Source organism: Pan troglodytes, chromosome 15 (assembly GCF_028858775.2).
Source record: "Pan troglodytes isolate AG18354 chromosome 15, NHGRI_mPanTro3-v2.0_pri, whole genome shotgun sequence".
NCBI lineage: Eukaryota > Metazoa > Chordata > Mammalia > Primates > Hominidae > Pan > Pan troglodytes.
Genome location: NC_072413.2, coordinates 102,172,227 through 102,199,697, shown reverse-complemented (window position 1 = coordinate 102,199,697; position 27,471 = coordinate 102,172,227). Strand labels below are relative to the sequence as shown.

The 27,471-nt window shown below is 64.0% G+C and overlaps 1 protein-coding gene across 2 annotated transcripts in view; it reads right to left on the bottom strand.

The window, feature by feature from the left end:
- Positions 1 to 358: 358 nt before the first annotated feature.
- Positions 359 to 27,471, bottom strand: part of KIF26A (kinesin family member 26A) — a 42,533-nt gene continuing 15,420 nt past the window's right edge. The window contains exons 1-13 of one of the 2 annotated variants that reach the window (XM_016926808.4): positions 25,723 to 25,865; positions 23,551 to 23,738; positions 14,350 to 14,539; positions 9,463 to 9,675; positions 8,730 to 8,823; positions 8,159 to 8,421; positions 7,885 to 8,068; positions 7,530 to 7,692; positions 7,088 to 7,250; positions 3,499 to 6,415; positions 2,666 to 2,889; positions 1,862 to 2,012; positions 359 to 1,639 (exon numbers count right to left, since the gene is read on the bottom strand). In XM_016926808.4, the coding sequence (XP_016782297.3) occupies positions 1,458 to 1,639; positions 1,862 to 2,012; positions 2,666 to 2,889; positions 3,499 to 6,415; positions 7,088 to 7,250; positions 7,530 to 7,692; positions 7,885 to 8,068; positions 8,159 to 8,421; positions 8,730 to 8,823; positions 9,463 to 9,675; positions 14,350 to 14,539; positions 23,551 to 23,738; positions 25,723 to 25,788 (4,998 nt within the window). In that variant the 5' untranslated portion in view covers positions 25,789 to 25,865 and the 3' untranslated portion in view covers positions 359 to 1,457. Of the gene's footprint in view, positions 1,640 to 1,861; positions 2,013 to 2,665; positions 2,890 to 3,498; positions 6,416 to 7,087; positions 7,251 to 7,529; positions 7,693 to 7,884; positions 8,069 to 8,158; positions 8,422 to 8,729; positions 8,824 to 9,462; positions 9,676 to 14,349; positions 14,540 to 23,550; positions 23,739 to 25,722; positions 25,866 to 27,471 lie in introns of those variants that run through there. The other variant, XM_016926807.3, reaches the window with a different exon arrangement.

Genomic DNA, 27,471 nt, shown 5'->3' with positions numbered 1-27,471 from the left:
AAGGGAGCCAGGGGCCGCTTACACAGGGCTGTTTCCCGCCAGCCCAGCCCCCAAGCCTGGCTCCCTGCCCCAGCCTCGGGACCCTAAGGTCTCAGCAGAGTCAACAAGAAAGCAGATCAGAAAGGAAGCGTGGGCTTGAATCCCAGCTCTGTCGTGTTCCACCTTCTCCGAAGGGCCCTCACGGCACCGTGGGCCCCACAGGGGCTGCAAGGCAGGCCCTGGCACAGCACCCGAAGCCCTGGGTCCCCGTGGATGTGTCCTTCCCACGTTTACTGCCCCTCACCCCAGGGACCCTCAGAGGGTGGCACACCAGGGCGTGAGGAGTCTGCCGACGCCCAGTGAACTCAGCAGCCGTGGGAAACATCGATGCATCTTTAATTCACAAATAAAAGCTGTAGCAAGATGTCATCTACACATTTGTACAAAGGTTCAGACGTCCTATGCCACGCACGATCCTCAGAAAGTATGAGCCTGTCGTGCGGGGACGTCACAAACGCTGGCAGGCTCACCCCTCGTCTGCATTTGGCAAGAAGCGCCTCCCAAGGCCCCCCCACCCTGCCCAGGGTGCCCCCCAGAGGGAGCAGGCCTCCCACAGCTGGAGAGAGCCCGGCCCCCAGAACACCTTCCCTAGAAAACCATAAAAACATAGATCATTTGTCTTCAAATTCCCACGGCAAATTCCGCATTTATGGGCAAAATGATATAAAAATATGAACCTAACAGAACCTTTACAAAACCCTACCCCCCATCTTTGTTGTTGGTCGTGGTGGTCTGTTTTGTTTTTTGCTTGTGGTTTTGGTAAAAATTCCTGCCGTGGAAGAGGCAACCTGTACCTGGGGCTCAGCCCTTGTTAGCTGCCCTCGGGACAGAGCAGGTTCTCGGGAAGGGAGGGGACTCGAGGTCAGCCATCCCTGCCCGGGAGACCCCAGGATGGATCTGCGTTGAGAACCCCACACAGATCCCCCACAACCCGGGCTCTGCTGAGAGGAAACCATTGTAAAAGAAAAGTCATCCTGAATCCTGAAAGACCCCTGGGGCGTGCAGGTAAGTCCCACTCCACAAAAACTGCTTGGCTGCAAAGAAGGCAAGGTGGACACAAACACAACCGGCGCCAGCCCCGGCCCGGACAGGCGCAGCGGGGCCGGGCTGAACACAACTTCTGCTGGTGTCTCAAGTCTGTAGCACCAAATGCAAAAGGGAGAAAAGTCCAAATCAAGGTCAAAGGCACTTGCGTTGCTGTTGGGTGGTGACGGTCTTCTGGTCACCCTGGCACCCTCACTCTGTCCACCGCGTGGCCGGCCCTCCCTCCCCCACACTCCGTCTCCTCTCTGAGACTCCCGTCCCACACAGAAACCCCTCCGCATCCTCCCCCCGCAGCCCCCACCACATCCTCGCTCCGTCCCACGTCCCGTCCTCCAGCCCGCTGCACGCCCCCTCCTCTTGTCCGGCGCCCAGCCTCAGACGTCCACCTCCTGCGGCCCCGGGATGGCAGCACTGGCTGCAACGCTGATGTCGAAGCAGGTGACCATCATGATGTGCGCCTTGCACAGGTTCACGCACTGCTCCAGGGCCGCCGTGGCTCGCTCCAGGGCCGCCAGGTACTCGGCCGACTCGGGCTCCAGCTCCGGGTCCACCTCAACTGGGGAGGGGAGGAGAGGGGAGGGGCACCTGCGTCAGGCCCGAGGCTGGGGGCAGCCACCTGGCCCCCCAGAGGCCCCAGGAAAGGCATCTTGGCCCGGCCGACCCTGCCTTCCAGCCTTCCCACCACGAGGTACAGGAGAGCAACAAGGCTCTGGGAGGGGAGGGCAGCTGTCAGGGCACACGGTGGGCCGGGCTGGGTCCGTGGGCCGGCGGGACTCACACTGCTCCAGCCAGCGGCCAGGCTCCAGCATCAGCCGGCCCTGGGTCTCGGCCAGCTCCTCACACAGGTGCTTGTGCTTGGCCTGCACCTCCCGCAGTCGCTGCTGCCTGCGCTCCGCCAGCCGCAGCCTTGTACTGACGCACGCCAGACCCTGGGAGGCAGGGCGGGCGGGGGCTCAGGCATGGGACCCTCTCCCCAGAGACCCCCAGCAGCCTTGTACTGACGAACACTGGACCCTGGGAGGCAGGGTGCACGGGGGGCTCAGGCATGGGACCCTCTCCCCAGAGACCCCCAAGCAGCCTTGTACTGACGAACACTGGACCCTGGGAGGCAGGGTGCACGGGGGGCTCAGGCATGGGACCCTTTCCCCAGAGACCCCCAAGCAGCCCTGCTGTGGCCCCCGCCTCCCTTCACCTGCCAGGCCTTGGCAGGCACACAGTGGGGCTCCAAGGGCGGGCAGGGGGCGGACCGGGGGCAGCCCACCCATGCCCGTCTGGGTCCTGGCTCGGCTCTAGGACCACCCTCCCCACGACAGGGGAGAATTCCATTGGACAGCAGCAGTGGCCTCAGGACCCCCCAGCCACCCACCCACTGCCCAAGGGGAGTGTCGGAGCTGCAACAGGCTTGGGCTGGGCAGGGCCACTCCTACCTTTGCGTCCTGGGAGGAACGTGGACAGAAAGTGAGGTCAGGGGCTACCCAGCCACACCCCCAGAGGCCTGGCGAGCCCATCAAATGGCTCACTCTGCCATCCGCGGCAGGCTCCCCACCAGGGCTCATAGACCCCAGCCCACCAAAGGCCCTACCTGGGTGGGGGCCTCCCTCGGGGTGGGGGCCTCCCTCAGGGTGGGGCGGGGCCGCTGAAGGCGCTCCACGTCATCGATCTCATACACCTTGATCTCGAACGGCTCCTTCAGGGAGCCAGCCAGGGGCGGGGGCAGGTCCACCCACTGCCCGGGGAGGCTGGGCTTACGGCCCAGGGCAGTGGTGTCGGGCAGTGGGGCGGGAATCAGGCGCCGCCGCTGCAGACCTGGAACGGAGAGCCGGGCACAGGGTGAACAGAGGCGGGGCCCAGCCCAAGCACAGCCCCTGCAGGGACGCTGCGGAGCCGGCCCGAGTCCTGACAGGGCGGCCTTCGGGGTCCAGTCCAGGAATCCTCAGGCTGGCGCTCTGCCCAGGGCAGGGAGGAAGCCGACCCCAAGCCAGGCCCACAGCTCTCAAGGGCGCCCCCACCACCACCAGGGCCTCCCACTTTCCCTGCCATGACCTGAGCAGTTCTGTCCCTTGGGGCAGCCCTGGCGGGGGCCTTCCAGGCAGCTCGACACTCGCCAGGGAGGCACGAGGCCCGGGACCCAAACCCGAGTCCAGTGCCCCAGCCTGGCGACCTGTGCAGGGCTGCCCTTGTGCTCACCCAGACACAGACCAGGATCAGCCCCCCAGGGCAGGGTGGGGCCAGAGAAGGGCAAGTACAGGGGGTTTATAAACTGCAGAGGGCCGTGCACCTCCACACACAAAAAGCCCCAGGCGAGTCTGTAAACCATCCACGGCTGGGTGGGTCTGGGACCTTGAAGGCTGTGCCCATCTGTCCAGCACCTCCTGGCCCTGTAAACTGTAGAGGGCTGTGCACCTCTGCACCCACCTGTGGCCCTCTTCTTGGGGGACTTGAGGCTGCGGGTGCGGGCGCCTGGGGAGGCAGCCCCACTCTCGCTCATGGAGTCAGGGGCGGAGGAGGCGCTGCCGGTGGCCTCGCTGTCGCGCCGCAGGCTCTCGTAGCCGCTGCTGCCACCGCTGTGGTGGAAAAGGGCGGTGCGGCCCATGGCGGGCGGCAGCTCTCCACTCAGCACGCTGCTGTTGTCGCTGCCATGGCCGCTGCTGTAGCGCTGGGGCCGCCGTGGGGCGGTCACCTTGCTGTAGGGGGAGGGCAGGGCCGGGCCCGTGGGTGGCCGCTCCTCCCCCACGTTCACGCCGCTGTCATGGCCGCTGTCTGAGTCCGCCGAGCCCCACGAGGAGCCACCTCGGCCCGGGGCTCCACTGACTGACAGCTCATGGACGCGGCTGTGAGCAGCCCGGAGCGCCTGCTTTGTGCCCATGATGGTACCCCGGCCAGCCTTTGCCCCGACACTGGGCCCGGCCCGTGGGGCTGCTCTGGGACCGGCCACAGGGCCGCCAGGGCTCCTGCCCGTCACAGAGGCCGTAGACAGCTTCACCGAAGGCCCCAGAGCCCGCGACCCACCAGCCACTAGGCTACGGCCCTTGCCTCCACCAGCAGGGGGCTTGGGGGCCCCCACAGCCTTGGCTGCGCCGCTCCTACAGGCGGGAGCTGGACAGTGTGTGGGGCTGGAGGGTGGCACACCCAGCTTGGGTACAGCCCGGGGAGGCCGCCCAGGGGCTTCCCGGCCCTTGCTGCTGCTGTGCGCCAGGCCTTCGTACCGCTCCAGAGACGCGTGTCCGGCAAGACGGTGTGCCGCTTCTACCTTGCTGGCCCGGGCCTTCAGGCTGGACGTGGCCCTGGGGACAGAGTGGTCAGCCCGGCTGCTGGGTCTGGGCTCCTCCTCCCCTCGAAGGACAGCAGCAGCCCCGACCCGCGCCGGGTTCACAGCATGCGGAGGGGCCGAGGCCGGGCTGCTCCTCTGCTCCAGGCTGGACTTCCGCGTGGGTGGGGCCGGGGGGGCCGCCCCACTGGGCCTCGGGAGGAAGCCCGCCTTGGGAGCCAGACCCTTCTTGCTGGTGGGGGAGGCCTTCAGGCTCCCCGAGCAGGCCACCACCTCCGTGGGAGCATCCCCCCAGGACACAGCTGGCGTTGTCACACCCAGCGTGGTGGCACCCCTCCGCAGCGGTGGGATCCGAGCCACAGCCTCTGGCCTGCGGGCCGCCCTGGCTGCCACCTCACACCCGTCCACCACTCTCTGGGCACAGGCTAGCATCACCTGGGCCTCAGGCAGCCGGGGGGAGCCAAGTGTGGGGCTGGGGGCCCTGCCAGCAGAAGCTGCCTGGGCATCACACTCCCCTACCCGGAGCAGCCATGGGTCCTCAAACAGGCCTCCACGGCCAGGTGGGCTCTGGCCCGGGCGAGCACAGCCCACGCGGGTGGTGGCAGAGGCAGTCCTCGGTTTCCGGGGGAGGCTGGAGTGGATGGTCTGGGCTGCGGATGCCCACCGCGAGGGCCCGGCCTGGGGCTCCCTGCCGGGTCGGGATGGGGCCACTGCAGCCACTTCCCCAGGGCACGGACCCCAGGTTGGCCCAGGACTGTCAGGTCTGTCTGGCCCCAGGAACCCAGAGCTTCCATCCCCCAGGGAACCATCCAGGGCAGGTGGGCCCCCAGGGTCAAGCCCTGCCAGCGAGTCGGGGCTGAAGCGGGGCTGCGGCGTGGGGCCACGGCTGTCGGCAGTGCAGACGCTGACCTCGCTGAGCCAGGAGCTGATGGAGGAGCCGTGACTGCTGCCGGCCCAGGCCGCCCCCTCCAGGGGCCCCCCCTCAGGGGCCTGAGAGGTGTAGGCGTCAAACTCATCATTGATGCTGCTGATGATGCTGACCGGCCGGGACCCCGAGGCCAGGGCCCGCAGGGAGCAGTCACTGTCGAAGCTAGCCAGGCTGGTGGGCCGCCCAGCTCCGGCAAGCCCCCCCAGGGACAGCTCCTCCACCACCGTGAACACCAGCTCGTCCTCGCCGTTGAGCTCCAATGGCCGCTGCAGGGTCACTGTGGTGGTGAGCAGGCCCCGCTCCGGACAGCGACTGCCAGCAGCCAGGCGGGGGCAGGTGGCCCCAGGAAGCATCGGGGACCCAGCCACCTGCCCACTCATGCCCACGGGAGGGGTCCGTGCCACTCCATCAGTGCCCCCTCCCCCAGGCTCTTCTGGGGCTCTGCAGGCTTCCAGCAACTGAGGAGGTGGGGGAGCCGGGCTGGGCAGTGGCCTCCTGCCTCCACCCACTGCAGCCTTTTCCGGGACCAGCAGCTCAGGCCAAGCGCTGCTGTCCTCTCTCTGGTCACCCCAGACAGTGGCCTTGCAGGGCTCAGGGGTACCCTGGTGGGTGTCTGGACCAGAACTGCCTCGAGGGGTGCTGGCAGCCATCGGGGTGCCCACGGCCTTCCTGGGGGATGCAGTCTCTGGTGGCGAGGGCTTCCGGCCCCCTCGGGCGGGGCTGCCCTGAGCTCCGTCGGTGCCACCTGGACCTCCTGAGGGACCCTCGTTGCCGTCCATGCATTCCAGCCGCTCCTGCAGCTCCGCGAAGGTGCTGCAGCGGAAGTGGTCTGCGTCTCGGGGGCCCTTGGAGGGCCGGTGGCGGCTCAGGGCAGGGATGATGGGCACAAAGTCAGGCGGACCTTCGTTGTCGGTGAGCTCCCGGTCTGACAGCGCCGCCCCACCGGGCCCCACGTAGATGACCGTGTCACAGGACTGCTCGCTGCTGGAGGAGTAATCGGGGTCACCGGGCAGGCAGGGAGGCGTGCGGTCGGGGTCCAGGGCCACAGTGCGTGGGTGGAAGGGCCGCAGGTGCGGGGGCCGACGGGCCCGGCCTTCCTCACAGGAGCTCTCCCCGCCAGAGGAGCTGGAGGCGTACTGGGGGAAGAAAAGTGGAGCTGCCGAGCCCAGTCTCCCCTACACGCCCCCGCTTCCCCGACCCTCCCCAGAGCACAGGGCCAATGCTGCGGTCACTGTGATGAAAACCACAGCAGGCACCACCAACCATGTCCCGCCAAACGCTGGGAGCGGAACTGAGTCTCAGGGGAAGAGCCTAAGTGACCATTCTTAGCAACTTTACAAGGAAAACGGTGTCACCCCGCGCTGGGAGGGAACGGGAAGCTCAAAAGACAAGCATGTGTGCCCAGGCCAGTGGCCAGGACTCACACCAAGGGCCGTGTAACCCCAGAGTGCCCCAAACTCCACCCTCCAGCCCCAGAGAGGGGTCCCTAGGAAGCCCCTGCAGAGGTGGTGCGGCTCTCCTGAGCACCCCAGGGCCTGTGTGGGGGCAGCAGGCTGGAGTGAGGCCACCACAAGCCGCATACAGCAAGCCCCGATTCTGCCCACTGCAGCCAGGGACCTCAGGCTGGGCTCCCCACCCCCCAGGGAGGGCCACATGGGCATAGCCTCATGACATCAGAACACATAGGACATCTACCCAGGCTCCAGGCCACCTGCTGACCCCCACCCCAACCAGGCCAGCAGAGGCCTGCAGTGGACACAGGAGCCGAAGAGCGCCCCGAGATGGGGCGGGCAGGAGGTGGGGAGCACCTTGGCCTTCTTCCTGCACAGGCGGTGGATGCGGGCGGCGAGCTGCACGGTGCTGAGCGTCTCTGCGTGCTGGGCTGGCGCATCCGACACGTGGGCGATCATGGTGGTGCGGCAGCCAGCGGTGGCCAGGGATTCACGCAGCAGCATGGTGAGCCTGTGGTCCCTGGGGGTCGAGGCGGTTCAGACGCCAAGGCCTTGGGAAGGGAGCTTCGGGGACAGGCTGGCCAAGGGCAGCCCTGGGATCAGTCTGGTTCCCACCCAGCTCCGGCACCAGCCCAGCGTGGGGCCCCAGGCAGCCCACGGGCAGCGAGGCCTGTCAGGTGGTGGAGGAGCAAAGCCCTGAGGAGCTGGGGGCCACAGCAGCGCCGGGCACACCAGACACGGATTTACCAGGTCACCAAGGGGCCACCCTGGTCGGCACCTGCCCAGGCCCTACACTCACCGGTACGGCACATGCTTGGCTCCGTTGACCAGGGCCAAGATGACGCTGCCCAGGGCCGACAGGGACAGACACAGGGGACCCCCAGCAGCCTCCCCGGCCCTGCCAGCCGCCGCCTCACAGCTGCCCAGGTCGATGAGGTGCAGGCGGCTGCGGCCTCCGGACACTGGAACCACAAGGCAAGCAAATGACGGTGTAGCCAGGGGCCCCCAGATCCTGCTCCACATCCCCACCCCAGGCCCAAGCTGGTGACAACCCCAGGGACATCCCCAGGAGCCACTGGATGACAGGCCCCTGTGCCTGGGTCTCTGCTGACACGCATCCCACAGGGGCCCGGGAGTGCGGGTGTGGCACCTACTTCCTCCCCGGCCGCACTTCTCCATGCGGTACTGGTAGACGTGCAGTGTGAATAACATGTGGGAGCTGCGTCGGGCGTCCTCGCCGCAGCCCGCTCGGCTGGTGCTGCGGGCCGCCAGGGCCGCATCCAGGTAGAAAGCCGCCTTCTCGGCCGTGGGTGCCCGCAGCTCGCTCTGGTTCTGGAGCTGCAGGAAAGGCAGAGGCTGCGGCGTCTTCAGTGGCTCAGGGCCAAGTGCAGCCCCCCTCCCCCAAGGTGGGACAGTAGGCAGGCGCACCTGCGCCCCACACACGGGGTCCTCCCGCAGGTACACTCCCGGAGACTGGGTGTCCTGGAGGCTGCCAGGGGCCACCTCGGCCAGCAGGTCCCGCAGGCTCTGGTCGCGCCCGCACACCTCCACGGCTGAGACCCGGACGGAGAAGCGGGTGCCCGTCCTCTCCCTGCGCTCCTCGATGAGCCTGAAGAGCCAGGAGATGGCGCAGGGCACGATGCCCAGGCTCTGAGGTGAGCTGTCCTTCCCGATCATGGTGTACGACTTGCCTGGGGGCCACGCAGGCGTCAGGCCCCACCACACACCACGCAAGGAGCCTTTATGGCTACTGGGGTCCCCGGGGGCCAACCAGGGGCACCGAGATCTCAGGGGCCTCTTTGGATCCATCCTAAGCCCTCTGCCTTTCAGTTCAGCAGGGGTTCAGCTTCCTCTCCACAAGCCCCTCACCCCATATGCCCACCACGGCCCATGTGTAGGACCAGCCTCCTTTCCCATCAGAAGCTGCCAGCAACCACCGTGATGTGGATGGGAGGGGGTGGCCAGCAGGACCCATCTAGGGTGGGGCAAGGGTGCTTACCCAGGCTCATGTGGCCAAAGGAAAAAATGCAGCCATCAGCCCCACTGACCACCGACTGGAGCACGTCGGCCACGGTCCCCGAGCAGACTTCGGCCTAGGGGGGCAAGAGAATCAGGCAGGGCTGTGGCCCCTTCCTTCTGCCACGTCTGTGGGCCTGAGGCCAGTCTGTCCTGGCACATGCAGGCAGTCGACCCACAAGGAGATTGGGCTGCACACCCGGGACCAAGGACAGATCCCATGTGCACACGGAAAGCACAGAACACACATGAACAGGACCCAGGACACACGTAGGATGGACTGGCCAGACACGTGCAGACACACACCCGCAAAGCCCAGAAGTCCAGCCGCCGGGGGCAGGGGCAGACCACCACGCGCAGAGAGACGCACACGCAGCCACACGGTGCACGGCTCAGCATGGGCAGGGAGCACCGGGCGCCCCCAGAGCCCAGAGCCCAACAGCCGCTCGGAAAGCTTCCTGGGAGGGCGGGCTCCGGAAAACCAGGCCTTTCCCTGTGGACTTGGCCCAGAGCCTCGGCAGGGGCGGGTGGAGACACCCAAGGACGCCGGCCAGGACGATGAGGGAGGTAAGCAGGCAGGCGCCGCACGCAGCGGGCCCCTCGCTCACGCTTCCTCTGCGCCCTGCACGGAGAAGCGGGCGCAGATCGGACCCATGTGCTGAGCCAGCAGCCCGACTCCGGGTCTCCGGGAGGACGCCCAGTCCGCCTGCCCGTACCTGCTCGGAGTCCTGGGGGAAGACGGCATCGAAGGCAAACATCTTGGGAACTGCAGCAGTGGCGGCTCGCCGGGGGCCTGCGCTGCCTGGGGGACCGGCGGCGGGATCGTAGAGGATCACCTGCTTCTTCCGAGGGTCCACCTTCAGGAAGGACATGGCCTCGGCCGAGCGCTGGGCCCCCTGTGCGGGCCAGATCCGCAGCATAACCTTCACCTGGGGCAGAGGTGGGCGGCACCTGAGAAGCTGCCTCCGCCCAGCCGGCCACTAATTACAGGGCAGGAGGGGCCCAGCTCAGGTGGGGACAGCGGGCCAGGCCTCACACTGGCACCCCCACCGCAGGAATGTGGACACCTCGCCCCTGCTCCAGGCGAGAGCAGATCCCATATGAGGTCAGCAGAGCAGGGAGAAGGTGAGGGCCAGGGAGAGGCAAGGCCGGTGCACAGCCTGTCAGCACCGAATGTGCGGCACAGAGAATGAGGGGGCGGCGGGCTCCGGGCGCCTCTGTGAGAAGAGGACGGACGCTCAGGTCCTGCAGAGCAGCTCAGTCCAGGAGAGAGCAGGAGGGAGGAGCATGGCCCCCTGGCCCAGCCCTCGCAGGCTGCTCCCCAGGCTGAGGGGGAGCACTTGCAAGATAAGGGAATGAACTGCCCCACAGAGGTGTGAGAGCCGCAGAGGGCTGGCGCTGTCAGGGGAGCCATCCAGGGGCATGGCTGCCTCCGACCCTGGCCAGCTGAGGGAACCGAACCCTGGCACCCTGTGGCCTGCCGGACTAGAGTCAGCAGAAAGCAGGGGGAAGCCCATTCGAATGCAAACGGGGACGGGCAAGATAAGAAGGATCCCATCCAGGGGAAGATACAAATTCTGACGCCTCGGCCTCACCAGCCCCACTGCAGGCTTGGGGAGACTGAGGCTGGGGGGCAGGCTGAGGGTGGGTTGGGCTTCCAGCCTGACCTCCCGAGCCAGCAGGGAACCAGGCAGCCCTGGTGCTGGGCAGAAGCAATGGCGTCTCCAAAGCACACACACAGATCCCAAACTGGGCCACATACAGGCACCGGACTCGGGAAGACCCTGACACCAGCCCCAGTACCCTGAGAGGGGGCAGACGCCGGGGAGGGGCAGGACCCAGGATGCCGGAGCCCAGAGCAATCACTGCAAACACTCTGAAACCCATGCACAGCAGGGACACCCCACACAGGTGGGTCTGGTGCGTCGATGCCAGGAGGCGGCGGCTCTGACCCGGCAGAGGCTGCACACACGAGGGCCACCCTGAACCAGGGCTCCAACGCAGAGCCAGAGACAGGCCCCATTTCCTGCTGGAGGACACCACAGTCCACTCTGCGCCGAAATCTCTGATTTCTCCACTACAGTGTAAATCAAATTACCCGAGACTCATTTCAGAGCCAATATTTTTCACGGATTTAATTGTAAGTGACAGATACATAACGCCGGCAAAATTGGTTTACCGTGGGTAGTTCGCACCAGGCGGCACCTACTCCCCCTGGGCATGGGGCACATTGATATGCAAGCCGCTGGAGTCGGGAGTGCCCGCTCTCCGGGGAGCAGCATGAAGAAACACTTTTCTATTGTACTACTCAGAACCTGGGCTCCATTAGGCAAGAATCGATTCTTTTATTCCCCCGACGACGTGATCAAAACTATTTCATTTCCAGACGCCACCACAAAGCAGACGAAAACGTGCACTTCCCGGTAATTTTTGGCAATTTTTTTTCCAGTGTGAACTCCTCACCACTTCAGGAGCCAAATGGGCTCTGCAGATTTGAGAGAATTCCTAGCGGGAAGGAGTGGCGTGGAGAGGCTCACGGTTTGGCTCTCTACGTCTGCCGGCCACCCTTTCCACCAGCAGCATTAATCGCAGAGCGGGCTCACAACCAGGAGGAAGGGGGGTGCGGGCCTCCCCAGGGAGGGGATGGAGCAGCCCACAGTGGGGGCACCGCCCATCTAGCCTGCCCCACACCGCCCTGGTCCCAGCGCAGGCCACTGTCTGCCGAAAGAGAACCCTGTCATTACTGCGGGGAAATGACAGGGTCTTTGCAGGAGAAGGCACAGCAAGCCTCTCCCCTAAATGTTCAGATATTACAAAGCCCCACGGAATAGCTGCCTGGGAGAGAAAAAACACATTTTGCATTAAAAAAGGGCTTCCAGCTCTGAAGAGGTAGCCCAGGCAGGGAGGGGGAGGGGCGCTGCTCAGCACCCACCCAGACAGGGCTGTCTTTTTTAATACCACACTGTGATGAATTATCTTAAGTAGCACATTAATGTCAGAAATTGAACGTAATCTAACTTCTTTTCTGTGACAATATTAAACGGCTTTCAGGCGGCATTTCTGACTATGTGACATTAGTGCTAATAACACCCGGGGAGCTGGGGGGTGTGCAGGGTGGAGGGGCTGGAAGGCTGGTGACCCAGGGCTCCTTGTTGCTGGGGAAGCACTGAGCGCTCCGGAGCAGGGTGGGGGTGTGACTGCCATGGAGAGAAGGGAGAAGCCCGGCCAAGGCTGCCCCCAGGAGGAAGTGGGGCAGAAGCTGTCCCCTAAGAAACGCGGGGTGCTGGGAAAAGTGTTGCGGGCTCCTGAAGGAGCTGCTGACTCCTCTGCCCCCCGCCCCAACTGGATGGCACAAACAGGCTGAGTGCCAGGCCCAGGCCAGAGCCAGGGCCCCAATCCCAGGCTGGGCGGGGAACCTGGATGCTGCCTGCCCACCACCGCCCACACCTGACCTCGGCGTCCTCCTGAGCTCTCGGCACAGCTCTGCAGCCCACGTGGCCAGGGCAGCGGCAGCCTGGCCCCAGCACCCACCTGCCCTGTCTCGAGGGGACTGTTGAGGGTGGGGAGGACCCAGGGTGCCCCAGCCAGCCAGGCCTGGGCCCAAAACACAGGCTGATGCCACTGGCCTCGCATCCCAGGGGACTGTGGAGAAACAGCCCGTGCCGGGCACACACACAGAGATCAGGAGCCCCCTTGTTCCCCGCAGACCCCCGGCAGTGCTAGGCAAAGAGATTTCCAGGGAGGCAGTGACTCCTGGCCTAGCCCCCCAACTCTGCTTCACCCACCACCCCCGCCTCACCCCAGGCCGGGGCCTTGCCCCAACCCCAGCGGAGCAATGACAAGTCCCTGATCCAGGCCACACAGCTTCCCCTGCCCCCGGGCCTTGGATGCAGAATGTCGCCTCCGGAGGACAGAGATGCCAGATGCCCGCCAAGCCCTCCTTACCCCAAACGGAAACCAGTGCCCAGAGGGACAAGCGATCCATTCAAACCCTGGCAACTGGTGGGGTGCTCGGGGTGGAGACCCAGAGTCAGGGAGATCGGGAGGCTCCTGGCAGTCTCACCACACACTCCCCTCTGGACACCCATGCAGCCCCAAGGTGCCAACCGCCTGATACCCCCACCCGGACCCGCCATGGCCTTGAAGATGGTAAGAGCTGTCAGGTCTGCCCCACAGGCCGCCCCAGAGCCCCTATGCCCCACGGTGGCCCTCCCTAGGGACCCACCGCTGCCCCAGACCAGTAGCCACCGTCAATTCAGGCCAGGGCTGCCCTGGAGAGGTTGGAGGGCTCAAGTCACGAAATTAGCGTTCCAGGGGCTGCAAGTACAATGCTCGCTACATCACCGGGCGGGCAGGGGGCACAGCCCCCAGCAACTGCACCACTGAGGGCGTGGCCAGACACACAGTCACTTACAGCCCTTCCCCATAGCCAGCATGTTCCGAACTCTCCCACGAGCCTGACACCTCCCGAGCTCTAACAAAATCCCAAGGTGTGGCTGCCCAGGAGGCCCCTCCAGGACTACAGAGCTGTGAAGGTCAAGCAGGCTCTCACCAGGACTGCGAGGGGTGCTCCTGGCACCCTAGACCCAGTACAGCTAGGGCAGTGGGAGAGGCCTGTGGCACCCCCAGGCCCAGGTACAGGGGCCTTCCGCCAGGGGGTCTCAAACATGGGCACAGCGTCCCCTCCAGACCTTGTCCCCTGGAGAGCTGAACCTCTGGGAATCGTGGTCCAAGTCCAGAGGGGCACGGAGCCTGATGGCCCATGTGGGGCACAGAGCCTCCCGGGCCTGGAGACACCAGGCAGTGCTTTCGGGGTGCTGGGCGGGAGGGGGCTGGCTGCAGAGCAGGCCGAGGGGCAGGAAAAAGCCACCGGGGGCACACACAGAGCTGTGTGACTGGCTTCCCACCCTCCATGGGCACGAAGAGCCCACCTGACTCAATGGGCCCACGAACCAGGCACTGCCAGCTCCCAGCACAAGGCAGGGCCACGTCCGGCCAGGGCAGGTATTTCTCCAAGACTCGGATGGCACAACCAGCAAGCCACAGGCCCCAGGCTCAGAGCTCCAGGGACAGCCAGGAGACAGCCTGTCCCATCACTGATGGAGGCCCTGTGCCCTCCACAGGCGGCAGTCTTCCCATGTGGAGCGCGGCGCCAGAATCAACCCATCACCCATCCCGCTTTCCCATGGCAGGGGCCCGCCTGCACACGGTGACTCTGGAGAGCAGAGAGTCCCCTCCTGCCCCCAGCCCCCTCAGGGCTGCGTCTCAGTGGAGCCTACGCAAGGGGCTTCCCTGGATCAAACCCAACCTTAGTCCCGGGGAGCCCCGTGACCTGGCTGTCCCGCCCCACGCTGAACCTAGTACATGCCCCTGGGACCCCTAGGACACGCCACTCCCCTCCCATCCCGGCAGTCCCAGGCCAGCACAGGCTCCCAGGCTCCCTGCTGCCACCTGGGCCTCAGTCTCCCCATGGCACCCCACTGACCACCCTTTTCCAACCCAGAGAAGGAAGTGGCAGCCCCTCCACTCCCGCACCCCTCCTGCGTCTTCTCAGACGCCTCTGGCCTCCCCACCCAGGGCCCCGAACTCGGGGCTGCGTCTACCTTCCCGATGCTGCCAGGGTTGTCCTTGGTCTTGGAGGCGGCCCTGAGCAGGCAGGGGGGTGCCGGGGGCGGCCACAGCTGCAGGACCCCGCTGAAGTCGGTGGGGTAGGTGGAGGTGCCGCGGGTGGCGGGAGGCGGTGTCGGGTGGGGCTTCTTCCGCTTGGAGGCCAGGCTGAGCTTCTGCACAGCCCTGGGGAGGAGAGGCAGAGGCAGGATCAGTGGTGGGTGACAGCAGCTGTTCCTGTCACCCGCCTGCGAGTCACCAGGCGGTCCCACCCTGGGACTTCATCAGCCACCATCCCAGGAAACACAGTCCAAAATGTGGCTGGGAGGCCTGCACTTCATTTCTACAGTGGACGGTTCAGGCTGGGGCCTCCATGGCGTCCCTGCCCCAGGGACTCTGCCCAGCATTCAGACCAAGCTTGTGACAGGGTCCAGACCCACACAGGCTGAGCGCCCCTCCCTGTGCTCTGCACTGAATGCCATCCCCCCACCAAGGGGTGTGCCCTCATCCCCCACCTGCAGCCGCTGCCGGGGGTCGGACAGTGAAAGCTGCTCCCACCCGATGCCCAGGCTGTGGGCAGCCATGCACAGCTGTGACCTGGGCACATCCACCTGGCCTGCCTATGCCTCAGTTTCTACATCTCCAAAGTGGGATGAGGTGACAATGGAGGCCTCTGTGTGGCCCTAATGGACTGACACACTCAAGGCACCCAGCACAGTGACCACATACAGGAAGGGCTCAATTAATCCTGCTGTCAAGATTACCACACCCCAAGCCCCAGGCCCCAGGTGAGGCTGCCTTGCCCCTTGCCAATCACCAAGGCCCTAGAGCCATCCTGGAGCCACTGCCCAGCTCCTGGGCCCCTGTGGCCCCTGCCACCCTCATCACTCAGGGCTGCTGGGAAGTGCCCCCGCTGCCACCCTGCCCCTCAGCCAGGGCGAGCGCCTCCCCACCCCAAAGCCCACCCTGAGGCTCAGCCTTGCCCCAGCACCGCCAGGGGTGGGGGATTCCTGCACCCACAGTGCCCCCAGGGAACTCCCAGAAGGTGCAGAGTCTCCCAAAGACCCCCGACCACAGGACCTCCAGGGGAGAGGCTGACGCTTGGGTTTAACACACCCTCCAGGGGAGGCCAGTGCATGCTTGGGAGCCACTGGGGTGGACTCCCAGGGGACCTCGACACGCACACCCTACAGAGACACACACAGACACACACAGAAACACACACATGCATACAGAAACACACAGACACACATATGCATACAGAGACACAGAGACACAGTCACACACATGCATACAGAAACACAGATACACACACACATGCATACAGAAACACACAGACACACATATGCATACAGAGACACAGAGACACACAGTCACACACATGCATACAGAAACACCAGACACACACACATGCATACAGAAACACACAGTCACACATATGCATACAGAAACACAGATACACACACACATGCATACAGAAACACAGACGCACACATGCATACAGAGACAGAGACACACACATGCATAGAGACACACACACAGACACACACATGCATACAGAAACACACACAGACACACACAGGCATAGAGACACAAAGACACATGCATACAGAGACACACAGACACACATGCACATGGAAACACACACAGAGGCCCACACACACATGCATACAGAGACACACACAGACACACACACACACGCATACAGAAACACACACAGAGACAGACACACATGCATACAGAGACACACAGAACACATATGCATACAGACACAGAGACACATGCACACAGGGACACACAGACGCACACATGATACAGACACACAGACGCACACATGCATACAGAGACACACAGACACACACGCATACAGAGACACACATGCATAGAGATACAGACACATGCATACGGAGACAGAGACACACATGCACACAGAAACACATGCAGAGACACACAGACACACACATGCATACAGAAACACAGACACATGCATACAGAGACACACACATGCATACAGAAACAGAGACACATGCAGAGACACACACACAGAGACACACACACAAACACACATGCATACAGAAACACAGAGACACACAGACACACATACACATACAGACACACACAGAGACACGCAGAGACACGTGCACGCATACAGAAACACACACAGAGACGCACACATAGAGACACATACGCATACAGAAACACGGAGAGACATAGAGACACACACAGAGACAGAGACACATAAAGACACAGAGACACATACACAGAGAGACACAGGCACACAGACACTCAGAGACACACACGCATACTCAGACACTCACACAGAGACAAGGATACACAGAGAAAGAGAAATGCAGACACACACACAGAGATGCACACACAGACACGCGCACACACACAGACACGCACACAGACACAGACACGCACACACACTCACACACATACACACACAGAGCACACACATACACACGCAGACAGGCACACACACAGAGTACAGGCCCGCCGCGCCTCTGAGCCCTGGCTGTGCTAACCCTGCTGCTGGGGATGTGTTCCCAGGTCCGATTACTGGGCCACATCTACTCATTCCCTGGGGTGGCTACTCTGTGGCCCACCCACCCCACCTCTGCAGGGCCCCACACCCTCCCAGCACATTTTGTGCTGCAGGCACCCAGAGCCCCTACCCCGGATCGTGGACCCACCAGCACAGGGACACCAGGACGCCACAGGGGTGAACGAACACACACACTGGGTGTCACCACCTCCCAACAGGAGGCGCTCCCACGCGGGCCAGAGGCCAGGATGCCACCCGGCAAAGGGTGTGGTGAACGCTGACCACCGGCGCTCCCCCAACCCACCCTGGGCTCCTCTGTCCCCTAACGTGCCCCACGCCCCCCCACAGCCCTCGGCCTCTCACGTCTATCTTGACTCCCTAAAACTGACCCCAGTGTGGAAGGACCTGCACCCCAGAGCCGGGCCCAGCCTCTCGCTGCCCCCACTGCAGCGGCTGCGGCGCTGGCGTTTTGCTTAATTTCTTTCATTTTGAATAGCAGCTGTCTCTTAAGAGACCCCAGGGACGGCTTTCCTCCTAGTGAGGTGTCATCGTGGAAAGTAAAAGTAATCTACGACACACGGTGGAGTCCTTAGTAGGGCAGTGGCGGGCGGTGCCTGCGGCCACCCAGGCAAGACGTGGAGCCGGGGGATGCCAGGAGGAAGAATCCCAGGAACCAAACCCACGGCTACCCAGGAGAAGCCCCGGTAGTTCCAGGTGTGGGAAGCCCACCCGCCGCCTCGGGGACTTGGGTTCCTTGCCCACAGCTGGCACGGTATTGGGTAAATGCTGGCGATGCCGGGTGAGGTCCAGGGGTCTCAGGCACACGAGCCTGGGCCCCAGGATGCAGGTGTGAGTCAGAGCAGGGGTCGGGGCCCATGGCCGCCCCGTGCCGCGCGTGCTCGGGGTTCCGGGGTCACTGGGGTCCCAGGTTCACGACCCTCTGGTAGCTGAGCCACACAGGGTGGGGCCCAACGTGGCAGGGAGGGCTGCAAGGGGAGGCAATGGCACCTGCATCCTGGGGCCCGGGCCTGTGTGCCTGAGACCCCTGGACCTCACCCGGCATCGCCAGCATTTACCCAATACCGTGCCTAAGCCTCGTCTCTGTAAACCTCACAACTGCCCTGCAAGGAAGAGGCCCTTGTGCTCTCCTCACCCAAAGATCACTCACACAGCAGATCAGGGACAGGATGGAGGCCGACACACTCGCCCACGCTGTCTGTGTGTCTGTGAGTCTGTCCACAGGGCACGAAGCCCGGGCAGAGGGGAACGCTGGGAAGCGCAGAGGGCAGAGCCACAACCCAAACCTCAAAGTGAGCCCCCATAGCGGGCAGGGAGACTGGGCAGGGGCCTGGGCGAGGCCAGAGGCAGGCAGGCAGAGCTGCATCTGCCCATTTGGGGGCACAAGCGGGAGGAGGCTTGGATTTCACCAGTGTCTGCTCTTGGGGTTCTTCCTGCCCGCCCACCACCCCAGCCTCAGCCTCCTGTTCCAGACCCCCCACCCCACGACCTTGGGTTACACCTCAGCTTCCCGCCAGCTGCCCGCAAGGGAAGAAGCTGCGGCCCCGCTTTGGAAAACATCCGCATCTAGCAGGCAGGACTGGGACAGGGCTACCCCACCCTGCTGCCTGGCGCTGCTCCAAGGCTGGGACCCCAGGTTTCTTGGGGCGGGGCGGGGGGAAGGGCAGGGCCCTGCAGGTGCAGGTGGGAAGCCCCCCACCCTACCTGGACAGGCGGGGCTGAGGACGGGACTTATAAGGACCCCTATAAGGGACAGGGAGCCTCCCTGGACCCCTTTCCTCCTCTGGAAATGGATGTGGGGGACACCCAGCACCAGCCCTCACTGGAGGGTGTTGGCTCAGCCTCAAGTGGATGGGGAGAGGTCACGCCCACCCAGAGCCAGCTCCTCCACCCTCCCCTGCAGCCCCTCCCAAGGCTGGGCAGGGTCAAGGTACCAGCTGCGACCCACGGCTGTGGGCAATAGGGCATCGGCACCCACACCCCCAAGCTTCCAGGGGACGCGGAGGCCGGGCAAGCACTGGAGACTGGAGCAGCACTTGGAGAGGCCAGAGGGAGATTGAGGCTGGAGCCTTAGGTCTGCAGAGGCCAAAACCAGGCTGGCCCTTTGCCCCGTCGGCCACACAAGGGCTCTGCCCCTCCAGTGACCCTCCCAGGAGCAGCGTCCGCAGCACAGATCTCAGGTATGCCTGGGCCACAGCGGGCACACCCAGGGCCCAGGCCGCCTAGACAGAGGCTGGGACCAGGCGTCTTCTGTGGTTCCATCAGCCCTGGAAGTCTGGAAGGTTGTTTGCCCCACATCTCCACCCCACAATCTGACCTAACTTGAGGCGCCTCCTCCTCCTGGGGCCCATCGCCAACAGGCTGCACCCCAGCCCGCTGGGCCCTCCCGGTGTCTGCTTTTACGGGCTTACCTCACTGGTATGACTCAAAGACCTGCCACTGCATTAATGAGGCCCCAGAACGGGCACTTTCTCCTTTGATGAAATTCAGGCCCCCATGGAAACGACCGTCAGACACAGCAGCCCCCATCTGGCTACCACGCTTGGGTTCAACAGCCCTTGAGGGCCCCCGGCCCTGTGGAGGCACGAACTTACTTTCTGAGCAGTGGGGTTTGTCTCCCCCAGGCCACAGCAGACACTGCCCACACCCAACACTGCCAGGGAGCGGCGGCCCTCAGTGGGCAAGTCTGAGGGGTTTGACTCTGAAGGGAAGACTCAGAAAAGCAGGAACTTCACCTGCATAAACAGCCCCCACCCTCACAGGACACCTCCTCCAGGAAGCCTGCCCTGATGCCCTGAGATGGGTGTCCCCAGCCCCTGCCCCTCCTGCTTCTATAGCAACTACCCCCTGCCGTGAGACACCAGTTTACACAGCTATGTCCCTGCCAGCAGGGGGTCTGGGGGCAGATGCTCACAGAAGCTCAGAACACCCGTGAGCGAGGATGAACGAGACAGCGGGCACCTGAACGGCTCCCAGAGCCACCAGGTGTCTTGCTGCAATCCCACAGCCTTGCCTGGGCTCATTGGCCCTGGCCATCGATTCATGTCAACAGAAAAGGAAATATTTTCCTTTTTACAGAGAAAAATCACCGCTTCCAAACAAGAGGGTAATTTCACAGGCAGTTGGCCCTGATGGCGAGGCCCTTAATTACCCCAAGGAGACACACGAGCCTGTTCTGTCGCATGCAGGAATCAGTTATGGCCAACCCAGAGCTTCCACACTGGGCCGTGTGAGGCTGGTGGACGGAGCCCCACCCTCCCTACCCCCACCTCACCCCAGGGGCACCTGCCACCTGCCGGACCTGCCCCACCAAGGAACCAGGGCAGGCATCGGGGGACCCCAGCTGGGTCCTGCAGACCTGCGAAGGGGACCCTGGACCCCAGCTGGAGGCAGCTGGGGACTGAGGCATCAGCCCCTCCAACTCCCAGCCCTGCTGTGGTCCACACTTCCTGTGTCCTGGATTTTCACCCACAGGCCAGAAGACAGGTGGGGACACCTCTCCAGACAGTGCCTTCCATGCGGGTCCCCAGCTAAGCCTCAGGGCAGCGCACTCCCCCCGCAGGTGCTGCACTTCTGCTGGGTGCCAGCCTGACCGTCCATGGGCCTGGGCATCCAGGCTGACACGGGGGCTCTGCTGAGGCCACAGTGGGGTGGGGAGTGGGGGGCCTGGATACCTGCAAGTGCCATGAGGTGCCCCCCACCCAATGGAAGCAACCTCCCTTAGCAGTTTTCTCAAAGACATTTGATTTGGGGTCTTGGAGGGGACCCCCATACCAGCATGGCAGCGAGCAGGTGAGAGTATGATGACGGAAGTACCTCAGAGGAGGCACTGCAGAGGCTCCCAGCGCCGGCACAAACCAGTGGGGCCTCAGACAGCGTCATCAGAGTTGCCAGAACCTTCAGGGAACTCCTAACCCCATGGGGTCACCAGAGCCTTCGGAGAACTCCTAACCCCGGGGCCACCCGGCCCACGCGCCCCACCCTCCCGAACACTTGCTGGGCCAGCATGCCAAGCTCTGTCACAGCTGCGCTGCCTCAATCCCTGCAGCTTCCCCAGGCCCCACCCAGGGGGTGAGGGCATGGGGCTCAGCCCCTGCTCTATCTATGCTCCTGTTAGCATTAACGAAACTCGGGTACCCAGGCACCCATGGGATCACTCCACATCCCAGCTTCCCTGTGTGGAGATAAGGAGCCCAGAGGCCACTGGAAGGATCAGGGGGCAGCCTGAGGCTGGTGCCCTAATCGGGCTGGGGGGTGCTTGTGGGCAGCAGCAGAGCTGAGACTCCCCAGGCCCACAGGATTCAAAAACCCAAACTGCTGACCTCCACCCCATTCTGTCTCCACTTGGCAATGCTGCCTGCCAGACTCCTACTCAACCCTCAAAGCCCGCTCCCTGAGAGGCCACTCTGCCCTGACTGCTGCACGGGTCCCGTGCTGCCATCTAAGGCTGCCTCCACAGAGGTGCCCCTCGGTCCCTCCAGACTGGAAACTTCCCAAGGGCAGAGCAGGGGCTGGGGTCAGTGCCACTCCCTCCCAGGTCCTCTTCGAGGGTGGAGGTGGGAGCACAGAAGGCACCCTCAGCACGTGCCCAAGACCCCTGGGGCGGGGGCTGAAGCTCCACTGTCTCCTGGTGGGCTCGTCCCCACTCAGAGCCACAGCCCCACACCCACAAAACCCAGGAGTGGACACCACCTCTGATCTCACCCCTGAGGGTTCAGGGTACTGCAGTCCCACAGAGGTCACCCACCACCGACCCCAGCCCACGTCAGGCATCCACCGACAGTGCCCACCTGCCAGGATGTCCCCCGCCACAACCTGACCCACGACCTGCCACCTGCAGTGGCCTCGCAGAAGCCGCTGAGACCCAGGGTGCCTAACAGTCTGGAAGTAATGGCAGCCGGCAGCGCCCCCGCCTTGGGAGAACCGCCTCTGGGTCCCCAGCCCGATGCGCTGGTTTCTATGGTAACTTCCCAAGGTCAGCAGGCAGCGCGGCTGGCAAGCGGCACCGGCCTCGGCTCCCAAACAAAAGGCAGCCAGGGCCGCTCTGCTGGGCTCCAGGTCACCAACGCACCGGCCTGGGGGCCGACACCCTACCCTTACTTCCCAGTGTCAGGAACCCTCCTTGGCACCAGGGGGCTTAGCATCAGGGACGGGGGGAGCTCTGAGCACTGGAGCTATTCTTTCTTTTCTGGAAGTCTCCACGTTTCAAATCCTCCTGCCAAACAGGACCCAAAGGAGCATGGCCACAGGGCTGTGCCCAGACCAGCCGCACAGGCCCTTTAATTCAGGACTAGGCGGGTTGTGACGGGGTGGGCTGTCCCACACACGGGGGACCCCAGAGCAGGATGGGCAAGACCCCATCTGCTCCCACCAGGGTCCCAGCCAGCCGTGCTCTCGGCACCTAATTGGGGTGGCACTGAGGCTACACTGGTCACGTGCGCAGTCTGGCTGTGCTCCAATGCGGTGGTGTGCTCATCAGCCCTCAGCCCGGCACACGGCGTGCGACAATGCCCTAATCATATGCCCCGTCACTCTGCAATCAGACCACACGGTCCCCAGGGCCGGCGCTGATAAGACGCCCTCGTCTCTGGCCGCTGGGTGTGATGCATGTTCAAGCTTATCAGCACCAGCGTGGGGCTGCTAATGGGACACTGACCCGCGGCTGGGCCTGCCATTACCAGGCATTATGGCAATTACATCCTGTAATCCGCATCCTTACGCCATCAGGATGAGAGGAGGCTCTGCCACGGGTCCCAGGACCAAAGGCCCTGCCGGGAAGGGCCCAGTGGAGGCTCCCACACCACGCCCCTCCATGCCAACTCCCCCTCCCCACCTCTGCTCTCCTGTTCCCTCTGCCTGGCCCACCCCATCCACACCACCAGTCGGCGAGGACCTGGTGCCTGCAGGGCCTCAGGCTTGGCATTCTGGCAGTGGTGGGGATCAGCAGGGGGGAGCGCAGAGAAACCAGGCACCCCGAGCTTGGGGCCTGGGAAAGGAACCAAGTGATGTCAGACATGGTCCCCCAATGTGGGATGCTCCTGGTGGAGCTGGACCTGCCAACCACAAGCCCGGCTGGCACCGTGGGCACCCGCTTAAGCCCTGCTGCCCCTCCCCTTGTGCTGCCTGAAGGCCAGCCTTGTCCTCTCCGTGGCCCCAGCCTGCGCCTGCCCCGGGCAGCCCCCGATGTCCACAGCTGAGCTGCCCCACTCCGGGCCACATTCTCCAGGCTTCACAGACATTTTCTTGCTGCAGTCACAGCGACTCCTATGAGGAAGAGCCCAGCTGACGGGAGGAAACTGAGGCACAGAGAGGTTAGTTGATTTGCCCAAGATTGCACAGCTCAGAAGAGGCAGGGACCAGGCTCCAACTCAGGCAGGGTCCTGGCCACAGAGACCCTCCTTGGCAGTGCTCCCCCGAGGATGAGATGCCCCCCAACATCGGGCATGGGGCCCGAGAGGCCGGCAGGCTGTGAGCGGCTCAGCAGCTGTGGTCGGAGCAGCTCCCCATCCACTCGTCTCGGCAGCAAGCATGCCCGAGGTCCCCCAAGAATGGCCCACAGGTCCCCAGGGGCCCAGAGCCGGGGCCATGGGGCCCCGCCCACAAGGCTGCCCAGGAAAGCCCCAGGACATACCTTATGAAGAAGGAGGCTGCAGCTGAGGGGCCTGTGGAGCCCCCCACCGAGCCCGGGGTGGGGGTGACCAGGGCTGATGTGCAGACTCCACCACGGCCCCAGGCCTTCGACAAGCCATCAGGGCCGGCCACGGGGGGGCCTTCTCGGACCGTGTCTGCCACCGCCACGGCCGCCACCGCTGCCTCGGCCTGGAGGGAAGGAGAGAGTGCATATAAGGAACGCAAGGGCAGAGACACCACTGCCCCCTGGCACCCGGAGTGGGAGAGACAGGCCTGGGCACCCCAGAGCCCAGCACATTCCTGGGGGCTCTGCACCCCCAGGGCCCAACCTGTGAAGCCGGGAAGGCCCCAGAAATCAGGGCTGGCAGAGAGGCCAGTGGGGAAGGCCTGCCTGGGCCGTGAGGTCACGTTCCCAGCTCGGGGTGTGTGGGTGGTCTCCTCCAGCAGGACTCCTTGGAGGCAGAGAGGGAGGCAGATGGTGGTCCAGAAGCCAGACTTTCCGCCTCTCCCCCATCAAACTCCAGAATCGCAGCGACCACACTGGTCAAGACCGATGGACACAGACCCCCCACCCTCTCACCCCTGAGCCTCCTGGGAGCACCCAGCGGCATAATTAGAGAAGAAACCACAATAACTATTTGGCAGGAACACTAATTGCCCCACGTACGGTGATGTGTGGCGCTCCCTCATCTGAAATACTACCCTGGCATTTCCAACTCATTAGCTCAAATAAATCCCAGAAATGGAGGCCTCCTCATAATGAAGCACAAACGTAATTAAACGCCCGGGACAGCCCAGCAAACGTGAGCTCCACCTCCGCACGTTCCATTCCCAGACACGTGGGACCCCGAACCCTCAGGCCAAACCTGGTCCTGGGCGGCGTGGGGGGATGCAACCCCAGGCAGGGCAGGGAAAGCAGCCTGCTTCAGCCTGGCCACCCCTCGCCCCGGCCCCTTCCCCAAGGGCCCAGTGCCCCAAGCTCTCCAAGGACCCCCTTGGGCACCGTGGCCTGGTCAGGTCACGGTCACCCAGGTGCCAAGCATCATTCGGCCCCAAGTGTCCAGTCGATAACCACTACCCGAGGCGTCCTTTGTGCCCAGGCTAGCAGAGGACTGGGGTCCCCATGCTGAGGGGACGTGGGCTGGTCTGGAAGGCCCAGCATCCTCAGGGTGTCCCAAGTGGCACAGGCCAGAGGCCAGGCACGGCACGTCAGCAGAACAAGCCGCCCTGGGACCCAGGAGGGACACTCCAGACAGAGGCCCTGCCATCCCGGACAGTCTCCCTCCTCACCACCATGGAGGGCTCACCCTGCCCAACCCATGGCCGGTACCAGCTTCCAGGCCCCTCCCGGGACCTGGAACAGAACCATGTCTGCGAAAGGAAGTTCACAGGGAGCCCCAAGACTTAGGCTGGATGGAAGCTGGGTGCCCCCTGGGCCCTAGGCACCAGCCACTCCTCCGGGGCTTCCAGAAGGACTGCCCAGTAGCAGAAAAGGGTGAACCTGGGACCTGGAACAGCTCACTGGACATTGCGCCAGCACACCACACCCCACCACCAGCCTGCAGGCCAGGAACTCCTGTACATCCCTCTGAACCCAGCCCGGCCAGCCCTCTCCTTCTCCGAGCCACTCCCACCTCAAATGTGAATTCTATTTTATCACTTAATGTATGTGCTCCCTATCAAAAGCCTAAACTCCTTTGCTGAGCAGACAGGAAAGAGTGATCTTTAAAGTTACAACATTAACAGCAGGTCCTGAGCCCCCGGAGCAGAGCCGGGTCTGGTTGAGCACCCCTGGGCGTGGCAGTCAGCACCCAGGGCCAGTTCTCCTGGGGGCCGGGGCCGTACCACCCACAGCCAGCGCGGCACCCACAGGTGGCTCGTCGCGATGGCACCACCGTGGGGCCACATTTGGCATCCTGGGCCAGGCCCAATCACAGTGTCCGGTGAGGCACCAGGACACCCTGCCTCCCCACTGGACAGGGGCACCGAGGCTGGAGGGGCCACAGCAGGGACAGAGCTGCCACACCACAGCCCACCCGGCCCCTCCACCCTCTTCCCACAGGGCCCGAGCCCTCCCCCATCTCAGGCCAGCCACTCCACCTCCGGCCAGAAGGTTCCGGCCCCGCCCAGCAACGGTACAGGCCTGCGGCCAGCTGGGCCTCCCCACACTGACCTGTCTCAGGAGTCCGGCACGCGCCTCGGCTCCACCGTCCCACGCGCTGCCGGGACACCGCCCCATCCGCCGGGACGGCCACTGCCAATTCCTGCCGGAAGCAGAGCCCGGGCATGCCAAAAGAAGCCGTCTGGCAAAGCGAGAGCCGGGGGCGGGGGGGGACGGCGAGAGGGAAGACCACAACACGGGGGCAGAAGAGAGGGGGGGCGGGCGGCCAGACAGAGCATGTGATGGAGGTGCCACAGCAGCAACGGAAGGAAAGGCAGGAGAGAGGGGAGCGTGAGGCCGAGGGGCGCAGAGCCAAGGGCCCCAAGCATAGCCGCGCGGGACCCACCCCACGGGGAGCTTCCTAACCACAGCAGGCACCAGGCGGCCAGCAGAGAGCACCTGCAACCTCGGGGAACACCAGGGTTCCGTGGAGCACAGTTTAGGAAATGCCAAGCTAACCCTCTTCTTAGGAGCCCTCCAGGCCCAAACGCATCTGTAAGGTTCTGGCCCGTGAAAGACACCAGCCCCCCAGATAAACGCCTCACTGGGTGCTATTTTGTGCTGAGAAGTGGGGGAGAAAGGGAGGAGGAGGGGCTGAGGAGCGGCCAGGGAGGCTCAGAGCCGAACTCTGTCACCAGTGTCACCCCTGCACGGGTGTGGATGTGCACCACCCTGCAGAGCCCCACGGGGCGGACTCGCCCACCCACGCGAAGCTCCAGCCTCGTCACTCAAAGGGCCCTAGGGCCTGGACAGCCCTGAGTTCAAAGATCTGCCCCTGCCTGGCCCATCACAGCCGTGAGGACCACGGGACACCCTCCAGGGCCCCTGCAGCCCAGCACAGCGGTGGCAGGAGCCCCCAAGCTGGTGCCACCCAATCTCCATGTATGGAGGCACCCCAGCTCCTCAGGGCCACCGCCAACACCTCCAGCACCCCACACTGCCCACCGGGCCGCCCCTCTGTGGAGGTCCACGGTGCCACTTGCAACCCACTGTGGGCTCTGAAGGCCAGAGCCTCGGTCTCGCAGCTCAGTTCATAGCGTGAAATGGGCCACGGTTCGCAGCATGTCCCAGACCATGGCAGCCTCTGGTGGTGCAGGCAGGGCACCGGGGTGGCCCCCATGACCACTGTCCAGAGCTCTCAGGGCAGGAGGGGCGGGGCACAGGCACAGGGCCAGGCTCCGTGGGCAGCTTCTGCCCTCTGCAATGGCAGCGCTGCCCCGGCCCAACAGTCCGGGAAGAACCGCTGGACAGCCCTGCCCGGCGGCTCCATAGCCCAGGAGTCTCTGGATGCTCAAGATGTGGGATGTTCCAGGCCCCACCTGTGGCCGCAGGAGGCCCTGGGAGCCCTGGGCCACCCACTACCCCTCCAAGGACCAGCCTTCTGGCCAGACCCAGTAACGTTCAGCATCCCCTGCCAAGCCTCGGCCGAGGCCAAAGTGCCATGGCTGGTCCCTGCCCCTCCTCTCCACATCGTGTAACAGAGGGGGCTGCAGCACCCCCATCCCACCCGCTGGCCCCAGATCAGTGTTTGCCTTGGAACAATCTCATTCGACCCAGGGGTGGTTGACGGTCTGTGGTGGAGATCTGCAGCGCGTCTCTCCACAAGTATTTAACTCTCGAGTCTAACAGGCACCATTAACATTCCAGGGCCACGCTAATGATCGATGCCCTGGTTCAGGGGAAATTACCTCATCTGAATCCTAAAGTTCTATTTATGGTTCTAATAATCTCCCTATTGATCGCCCGGACTGCTGTCTAATT